We start from the raw sequence: 9,633 nt of genomic DNA, 5'->3' as shown, positions 1-9,633 counted from the left end.
TTTTTTTCTCACCAGAAAACGTTACGAGCCATGCTGGTATATACTCCTTGCCACAGTTTGGCAGAAAGAATCAAACTTCAGAGACTTCTCCGACCCGTTGTAGACACCATTCTAGTCAAGTGTGCAGATGCCAACAGGTAGGACTTACTGATGAGCTGCTTGCAGCCATCTGATTTTAGATGTGTCTCGCGTGGCCCCTCACACTGTATGCGTGATGTATTTAATGAGAGAGTGTCTGAGTATTGTTTTCTAATGTGACATTTCAAATAGTAATTCTTTGAAAAAAGCAATCTTAACGATTACGAGAGAAGAAATGATGGCAAGTAATAGTCACAATCGCAGACTTCCGAGACCTCCACACTGTCACTCTGCTGTGATCGAGCCCTCCTGTGTTAAAGTAGCATTTGTTATCTGAGGGCCGGTTGGTAAGAATAGTAACTTAGAAAATGAGATCACACGAGCTAGTATTCAGTGAGATAAATCATTGTGTTTATTATTACACCTTATATTTTCTGGATCTAAACAAAAAGAAGAAAAGCCCTGTTCACATTCAGAATTTCCCTGAAACTTGATCTAAAACAATAACTATAACTGAGGGGTGGGGGGATTTATGACTTTACAGTGCCAATAAAAGTAAGAATAGTGAAAGCTTAAAGGCTGCGCTTTTATTCGCCTACCTGTGGTTCTCTCTTATTTTCCCCTAACATAAAATCTAGGAAATGTTTCATTTATAAGCATAATCACTAACAGCCCAAAGGTAGGAACAGCCAATAAGTGAATAAACAAAGGATGGTGTGTGCATGTAATGGAATGTTACTCAACCATAAAAAACGTTTTGATGCACCTGTGGATGAGCCTGAAAGCATGGTCAGTAAAATGAGCAGACCAAAAAAGATTAATGTTGTATGATCCTGCTTATATGAAGTACCTGAAATAGAAGAAAAGCATTAAGACAAAAGTAAATTAGTTACAGGGGGGGAAGAAGTGATAGTTTTTATTGGGTGGAGGGGGTGGATCACAAAACATGAAACAAAAATATAGCCTCACTAAAAACTTTAAAGGAGCTCTAGTGGCACTCTGAATTAGACATGGGCCAGGTAACTGCAAGGGCAGCAGTTCAAACCCACCAGCTGCTCCTTGGGAGAAAGATGAGGCTAACTGCTCCCATCTTGGAAACCCTTTACAGGATCACGCTGAGTCAGAATCCGCTCACTGGCAGCGAGTTTGGTTTGTGGTTAGGAACCACTGTAAGGCCAATCGAAGCAAATACTTATAGTCACATATTGGGGTGGGGGGAGAGAGAAGCATAGCCCCAATAAACAGTTGATGGGCAGTGCGTGTGTTTGCATCCCAGCAGTTCTCGGTTGGTGAGAAGAGCCAAATCCCTCGGGGCTGGCCTCCGCCACTGCACCATTCGGAGCTCTCTAGTCGCGGCTCTCTTCCTCCCCACATCTGATTAGACATATTAAGAGGTCTCATTACTGTTAAAGAGCAAATCACAAAATACATGGGAAAACTTAACAGAATGCATAGGGGGGGGGAAATCATACCATTTTTCAATGTTAGAGTGTGTACATTTCTGTGAAATCCTGAAGTTTATAGTTGTTTACCTGGTCACTTGAGTGACTGAACAAGTAAGAAATATACTGTAAGAGTTTATGATAGTTGGAACTCACTCTGGCTGTATAGAAGAGTGTAAGGGTTTTGAATGGAAAGGTTCTAATATAAGAGATTGCTAGTGAAAATTCAGAATGCAAAATATCTGAATTTGAGTCTTTTCTACAAGCTAGGTATGGAGAGAGAGAGAGGAAAATAAGCTTTTTGTCTGGTTTGATATTTAAATCAATACTTGCTGTCCAAGAATCAGTAAGGTAAACTTTTTCAAATGAGACCTAATCATTAATACAGTGAGTAGCATATTAATGATTTTCATGGTGGGAAAGGAACTTGTCCTGAAAAGACTGAACCTGATCTATCACAAGGCCATCCCATTCCTACCCGCCAGCTGCTGCACATTCTCTCCTGGATGCAGAATTAATGTTTTGTCCCCCTCATTTTCAGCCGCACCAGTCAGCTGTCCATATCAACACTGCTGGAATTATGCAAAGGCCAGGCAGGAGAACTGGCAGTTGGTAGAGAAATACTCAAATCTGGTAATGACTTTTTACCTAAAATGAATCTAGCATGTTTTAGTGTTTTACCTGCTCATCTTTAATTGACAGAATTTTAAAATAATTTTATAGATTGACTCAAATAATTTAATGTTGCAAATGTGAGTTATTCTAAGAGAAAAACTCTTAAAATCAATACAGATTATTTTTGTTTGGTCACGTCTTAAGTTTAGATTTTAATATCATAATTTTTAATTACTTGTACTTCCCTTTTTGTAGGATCCATTGGTATTGGCGGTGTTGATTATGTCTTAAATTGCATTCTTGGAAACCAGATTGAGTCAAATAATTGGCAGGACCTCCTGGGCCGCCTTTGTCTTATAGATAGGCTGTTATTGGAATTTCCTGCTGAATTTTACCCTCATATTGTCAGTACTGATGTGTCACAAGCTGAGCCTGTTGAAATCAGGTAACTTTTCTTCTGAACGTTACTGCTTATCTTTCCCTACCTCTACCCCCCCCTTCTTATTTCCATTTTGGCTGTTCTGTGTTGTTTCCAAATGTTTTACAGTCATTTGAACTTACCTAGTCCTTGACTGTGGTTTCTTTCTTCTTGCAGGTATAAGAAGCTGCTGTCCCTCCTAACCTTTGCTCTGCAGTCCATTGATAATTCTCACTCAATGGTTGGTAAACTCTCCCGAAGGATATTTTTGAGTTCTGCGCGAATGGTTACTGCAGTTCCCCGTGTGTTTTCAAAACTCTTAGGGATGTTGAGCGTTTCCAGTTGCACTCACTTCGCCAGGATGCGCCGCCGTCTCATGGCCATTGCAGATGAGGTGGAGATTGCTGAAGCCATCCAGCTGGGCATAGACGCCACTTCAGAGGGTCGCCGTGACAGCTTTTTGCAGGCATCGGCCTCTAACAGCCACCCAGAAACCCCAGAGAACGGTTCCCTTGAACATACAGGCCATGGAGAGAAAACTGGAAAGGGACTGTGTGCTGCCAAGTTGAGCGCCAGTTCAGAGGACATTTCTGACAGACTGGCCGGCGTGTCAGTGGGACTTCCTAGTTCAGCAACAACAGAGCAACCGAAGCCACTGGTTCAAACGAAAGGCAGGCCCCACAGCCAATGTTTGAACTCATCTCCTTTGTCTCTTCATTCCCAGTTAATGTTTTCATCCTTGTCCACCCCTTCTTCATCTGCCCCATCTGTACCAGCTGGCACTGTACCAGATGGCTCTCCGCATAGACCTCAGGGATTCACTCCCTGTAAAATACCTTCTGCATCGCCACAAACCCAGCGCAAGTTTTCTCTGCAGTTCCAGAGAAACTGCTCCGAAAACAAAGACTCAGATAAACTTTCCCCGATCTTTACTCAGTCAAGACCCGTGCCCTCCAGTAATATACTCAGGCCAAAGCCATCCCGACCCACCCCAGGCAATTCAACTAAACAGGGAGATACTTCAAAAAATAGCATGACGCTTGATCTGAGCAATACTTCGCAATGTGATGACGGCGTGGGCAGTAGCAGCAGTAGTAATGCTGTTATACCCAGTGATGAGACGGTCTTCACTCCGGTAGAGGAGAAGTGCAGATTAGACGTCAATACCGAGCTTAACTCCAGCATTGAGGACCTTCTGGAAGCATCCTTGCCTTCAAATGACACCACGGTAACTTTTAAATCTGAAGTTGCTGTCCTGTCGCCTGAAAAGGCTGAAAATGATGATACATACAAAGATGATGTAAGTCATAATCAGAAGTGCAAAGAAAAGATGGAGGCTGAAGAAGAAGAAGCGTTAGCAATCGCCATGGCAATGTCAGCCTCTCAGGACGCCCTCCCCGTAGTTCCTCAGCTGCAGATTGAAAATGGAGAGGACGTTATCATCATTCAGCCAGACGTAAGTACAGGGAGTCTTTAAACGATTACAGAGTTTTCATGGACGGTGCTAAATCTGATTCAGAAAATGCTGCTTTTCACGTGAATTCTCTGTTGTAAGGCTTTGCGCAGTGAATTACTAGTTATATCAAGGAACCCTGGTGGCATAGTTAGGCATTGGGTCAAGTGTTGGACTGTTAACCACAAGGTTGGCGATTCAAACCCACCAGCTGCTGCTGCTCGGTACAAAGATAAGGTGGTCTGGCCCCATAAGTCTGCACCGTCTGGGAAACGTTAAGGAGCAGTTCTACTCTGTGAGTTGGAATCAGGTTGCGGGCAGAGTTTGGTTGTGTCACTGAGCAGAAATATTCCTTGGGAATTTTGAAGACATTTTGGATTGTGTAATGTGGTGATCACACCTGCATTTGGCATTGGTCACCAATACTGTCCATTCAGAGGACAAGTTTGGCGGTGGTTTGGGAAACTAGACTGAAGTTACATTTTGCCAGTAAAAATATTGCTTCCATCTAACATGTAGACACCAGAGACGCTGCCAGGACACACCAAAGCAAAACAGCCATACAGAGAAGACACGGAGTGGCTAAAAGGCCAGCAGATAGGCCTGGGAGCATTTTCTTCTTGTTATCAGGCTCAAGATGTGGGAACTGGAACTTTAATGGCTGTCAAACAGGTAACCATCTAGGCTGCATATAGGTGAAATGACTAGAATTATAAAATGAGACGTGAGCAAGTAAGAAGCTTTCTATATACTACGATTCTGTAAACGCTAAGAAACCTGAACTTTGACGTAGGAATTAGCAGTGTTCCCACGTCATCTTGAGTTGCCCTGTTACTAAAAGTGGAAGCATGATTATTGTAAGATGGGCCTGTGAAGCATTTTGTTCTTTTTTTAGTTTAGCAGTATGTTGTGGTGGGGTACCATATGGGGAATTCTGTAGTTCGTTTTTATACTGAGCACAAGTATGAGAATGATAAGGCTTCCATTTTCAAATCATGTTTGTTCTCTTTCTATAGTTTGGCTTTTTTGTACTGCACTGCAGACAGTTGGAATATTGGCTCTGTCTCGGGGGTTTTGGTCATTTTTCTGGTATATCACAGCTTCCTAACCTAGATCCTAATTAAAAGAGCCTGATGACTTGGCTTGTGAAGTGCCGACACTTCAACCATGAGCATAAACGCTGTCTGCTAATTAATGTACAGGCTGATTTAGATTTTGTCCATTTTAGATCTGATCATGAAAATTGTAACTAGGAACTCAACGTGATTCAAAGCATTTCTGTAAACATTTGTTCAAAATAGGTGACCTATGTCAGAAACACATCATCTGAGCAAGAGGAGGTGGTGGAAGCACTGAGAGAAGAGATTCGGATGATGAGTCACCTGAATCACCCCAACATCATCAGGATGTTGGGCGCCACATGTGAGAAGAGCAATTACAATCTCTTCATTGAATGGATGGCAGGTGTGCTCATGTGATAAATTATAAATAATACGTTTTATGGATTTAATTTTTTTGTTTGATACTCAATTTAGGAGAAACCGTTTAATGAACACTTATTTTTATCAAATGGTAGAGGCTTCTAAAGGCACCTGGCCCCAACATGTTAATAAGAACTTTTAAGTTGCCATATGCTTTGTCCTTCATTTAAATATAATGAAGGACTGAAAGTCAACAGAGTCCCTGTGTAAGACCTATACTTCCAGGTGGTTAGCAGTAATCACATTTGTTGCATTTTTTTGGAATGAGGCAGTATACAAATAAAATTATTTTAACATAAAATTATTGAAGTATAAGCTGGAGAAGCATTACAAGTAAGCTAGCAGTGAAGCACAAGGCAAAATAATGGTTGGGATTTCATTTGTATCCTGGAATCTAGTAAATGAATGATTTGGGATATGATGAATAAGTTAAGTCCTTGCTTTACCGTCATGACTTGTGTGTATATGGAGAATGCATTCTGCGGACCCAGCAGCTGCTCACTGCATTACCTGATGCCCTTCCCATACAGACATGGGAGCGGCCAGGCTCAGTGTTAAAACCCATTTCAGCTGAAGCTGCTGAGGGTGGGACTTGGATCCAAGCAGGAGCCGGTAGGCATCCAGTCACTCCCAGAGCCTACTTTCGAGTCGTCTGGCTCCTCTCCCCAGGCGCTTTGCTTCTGCTCGGTCACACGCACTGGGACTGGACTGTAGTCGTTACACATGTGTGTACTTTGGTTAGTCAGGCGAATGGCACATTTCAAAGAGTTCCGTGTAAAATTGATCTTTTGGTTTTGGGGTTTTTTTAAATCATTTCATTGGGGGTTCATACAGCTCTTATCACAATCCATACATCCATCCATTGTGTCAAGCACATTTGTACATATGTTGCCATCATCATTTTCAAAACATTTTCTTTCTACTTGAGCCCGTGGTATCAGCTCATTCCCACCCACAACCCACCCCATCCCTGCCAAACTTCCCTCCCTCATGAACCCTTGATAATTTATAAAAAAAATTTTTTCATGTGTTACCCTGACCGCTATCTCCCTGCACCCACTTTTCTGTTGTTCTGCCCCCTGGAAAGGAGTTATATGTTGATCAGAATTGATCGTTTTTAAGGCTTTCTGGAGTCACGGAGCTCTAAAAAAGCAGGTCTCTGAGGATTTTGTGAAAATTTTCCCAGTTTCTGTGTTTTGGAGATGATATAGAGATGTGTTGGTTTTTAATTAAAACCTAATTAATCTAATTTACTTTTGAGGTAGATTATAAATCTAACATTTCAGAAGTGAGTGCGATCTTCCACGCAATGTAGACTTAAGTAGCCACAGCGTGACAAACTCTTTTACTTGTGGCTTAAGTTTATTTTAATGGTGACTTTTTCTGCTTTGTCCTGTAGGCGGGTCTGTGGCTCATTTGCTGAGTAAATATGGAGCCTTCAAGGAATCGGTAGTTATTAATTACACTGAACAGTTACTTCGTGGCCTTTCGTATCTCCATGAAAACCAGATCATTCACAGAGATGTCAAAGGTAGGGATTCTTCGCATTATTACCCAATGGCAAGAAGAAAAGGGGTGCAGTTTAAGAACTTTGCTGATAGTTTCCAACTTGAGATTAGCTGTGCGACTGGTTCTTCCGACTAGAGTAAGGAATAGAAGGATTTTGAATCCACAAGAGACCGGGACTGCCAGTTGACACAGTCATTTATAGAGCCCGGTTTCTTGAATCCTTATGCCTCGTGCCTCCAAGAAAGTTCCCACTGCCAGTTTTATTTAGAATAAATTGAGATATCACCGAGAAATACAGGGAAAACATTTTATAATCTTATGCAATTTCCACTTTTATCAAGAGCGATTTTAGTTTTCTGTCATGAATCTCGTTAGCTCAGGTTTGAGGTGCTGCATTCAATTAATTTTAGGAAGTCATTCCTTAACCTCGCTGTAATTGTAAATTACATATATATAGTTTGAATGGGCCGATGTCAGTAGGTTTCCACAGAACTTTATCTTAAAACACAAACTATGACCAAATTCAGACTTGGGGAAGAAATTGCACTGGGAATCAATCTTGAAGTTTCGCTTATGCCTTGGTACCGAATGCATTGTTCAGAATTTTCCCCTGCGGTTTCGGTACTGTTTGTACTGTAAGGACCTTGTTCCTTTAGCAGTAAGGGAGTGACGTGAAGTGGACACTTCCCTTGTCTGGACCTGACAAGCTGCATGCTTCCTTCTTCCACGGTCTCACTTGCTTTGGAGTATTTCCCTGGGTTGCCGTCTGTCAGCATGGTTGTTCACAGGCAACATCATCTGCTGTTTTGTTGACAGGTGCTAACTTGCTAATCGACAGCACAGGTCAGAGGCTTAGAATTGCAGATTTTGGAGCTGCAGCCAGGTTGGCGTCAAAAGGAACTGGTGCCGGAGAGTTTCAGGGACAGTTACTGGGGACAATTGCATTTATGGCACCTGAGGTAAGAGCAGCTTTTAATGTGATAGGACAAAATATTTTGGAGTTCTGCATAACAGCATTATACCCCTTTTCTTTGCATTGCTATCTGTTACATGCTTATATATCAGAAAGAAGCCTGGGTGACATGTTGGGCTAATTATTAGGCTGCTGACTACAAGAGTAGTAGTTCAAGTCCATCAGGTGGCTCACAGGAGAAAGGTGAAGCTGTCTGCTTCTGGGAAAGATTCGCAGCCTCAGACGCCCGGTGGTGGGACAGATCCACTGTCTTGTAGGGCCCCTGTGTTGTTTTTTATTAGAAGGTTATCTCTGTTCCACAGAGAGATGTGCACACAGAAGCAGGATCCGTCAGTAGGGAATGGAAGTGAAGCACTGCTGCTCTGAACGGCCTGTTCGTACCCAGTGGTCATTGTGGCCATCTTGCCCTTTAGGTCACCAAGAGCAGTTGTGTTGCTTTGCGACTCGGTGATGTGACTGACTCTTCAAAATCGCACAATTCTCCAGTGTCTTTCTGCCACATAAACAGAGTTGTTAGCAAGCTCAAGCAGCAGCAGGTGGCCTGTGTGATTGCTGAGGCAGGAGCATTGCTGTCTGTCACTCGTGGTGCCCTGAGTTAAAATCCTAGAACCCGTTCTCCCAAAGGGCTTTCTCTTTTTGTAACAGGTTGTAGTTCCCAATTCACCCTCTGCCTTCTTTCAGGTTCTAAGAGGCCAGCAGTATGGACGGAGCTGTGATGTGTGGAGTGTTGGCTGTGCCATCATAGAAATGGCTTGTGCCAAACCTCCTTGGAATGCCGAAAAACACTCTAATCATCTTGCTCTGATATTTAAGGTACTGGTGAGATAAAAATTGATCTCATAGTTTCCCTTTTTACTCTCCGTATAGTGAGAATGTTGTCTTCTTTGAAATCATTGTAACTGTAGATCTCTCTGGGAATTTATACGGTGTGACGAACCTTGGTGGCATATAACATAATAGAAGTAGCACTTTGTATCTGTCTTTTTAAACTAAAGAGTTTTCCACTTCACTTTCTATTAAAAACTTTTAAAATCTGAAGTCCTTCATATATTATAGATAATACAAAAATGGGTTTTTTAAACTCTGATTTACCCTTTGCTTTATTTCAAGAATTCACGCCCATATCCACTTCCAAGTGCTGTCCATTCTACCTTTGGGTCAGACATGTGGTTAGCAGCAAGGGTTCTGGAGTCTAATCCGCTTGGTTTCAAATCCTGCCTCATCCTTCCTGGCCACATGTCTGTAGCAAAATGATTATCTGTGCCCTCTGTTTCCTCATTTGTCCAATAATGGCACCTGCTTCATGGATTATTATGAGGAGTAAACAAAATTACCTGTGAGCCTTAGTTCACAGAGTCCCAGGTCTGGCCATTAGTTCAGTGCTAGTGCTCTGAGGGAGGCCCCATACTCTCTCTCCTGCTGTAATCTCTTCCGTCCTGATGTCTAACCACCGTCTTCAGCCACCTCTGACCAGAGCTGTTCTGTGTCATCACTCTCTTCCTCCAGGCTGCATGCTTCCCCGGCCCCATTTCTATGTGGTTCCCCCTGTGAGCCTCCTTCAGCCCACATCCAGCCTCTTCCTCCAGGCTGACTTTGCTCGCAGCCGCCCAGCCCCCACAGCACTCCTGTGTGCTGGCCTCCTTCCATCCTTTCCCACCAGCTCC

The 9,633-nt window shown here is 42.7% G+C and overlaps 1 protein-coding gene across 1 annotated transcript in view; it reads left to right on the top strand.

Moving 5' to 3' along the window:
* Window positions 1–9,633, top strand: part of MAP3K1 (mitogen-activated protein kinase kinase kinase 1) — a 76,060-nt gene that overhangs the window by 61,881 nt on the left and 4,546 nt on the right. The window contains exons 10-18 of the mRNA XM_004703709.2: window positions 16–137; window positions 2,062–2,153; window positions 2,391–2,580; window positions 2,731–4,009; window positions 4,526–4,678; window positions 5,308–5,470; window positions 6,887–7,018; window positions 7,813–7,955; window positions 8,651–8,782. Of these exons, the coding sequence (XP_004703766.1) occupies window positions 16–137; window positions 2,062–2,153; window positions 2,391–2,580; window positions 2,731–4,009; window positions 4,526–4,678; window positions 5,308–5,470; window positions 6,887–7,018; window positions 7,813–7,955; window positions 8,651–8,782 (2,406 nt within the window). The remainder of the gene's footprint in view (window positions 1–15; window positions 138–2,061; window positions 2,154–2,390; window positions 2,581–2,730; window positions 4,010–4,525; window positions 4,679–5,307; window positions 5,471–6,886; window positions 7,019–7,812; window positions 7,956–8,650; window positions 8,783–9,633) is intronic.

The sequence above is a fragment of the Echinops telfairi genome, unplaced genomic scaffold (assembly GCF_000313985.2).
Source record: "Echinops telfairi isolate 266 unplaced genomic scaffold, ASM31398v2 ScPeMD7_7469;HRSCAF=8507_1, whole genome shotgun sequence".
Classification (NCBI taxonomy): Eukaryota; Metazoa; Chordata; class Mammalia; order Afrosoricida; family Tenrecidae; genus Echinops; species Echinops telfairi.
Note: the sequence above shows the minus strand (reverse complement) of the source record. Positions and strands in the feature narration are given on the sequence as shown.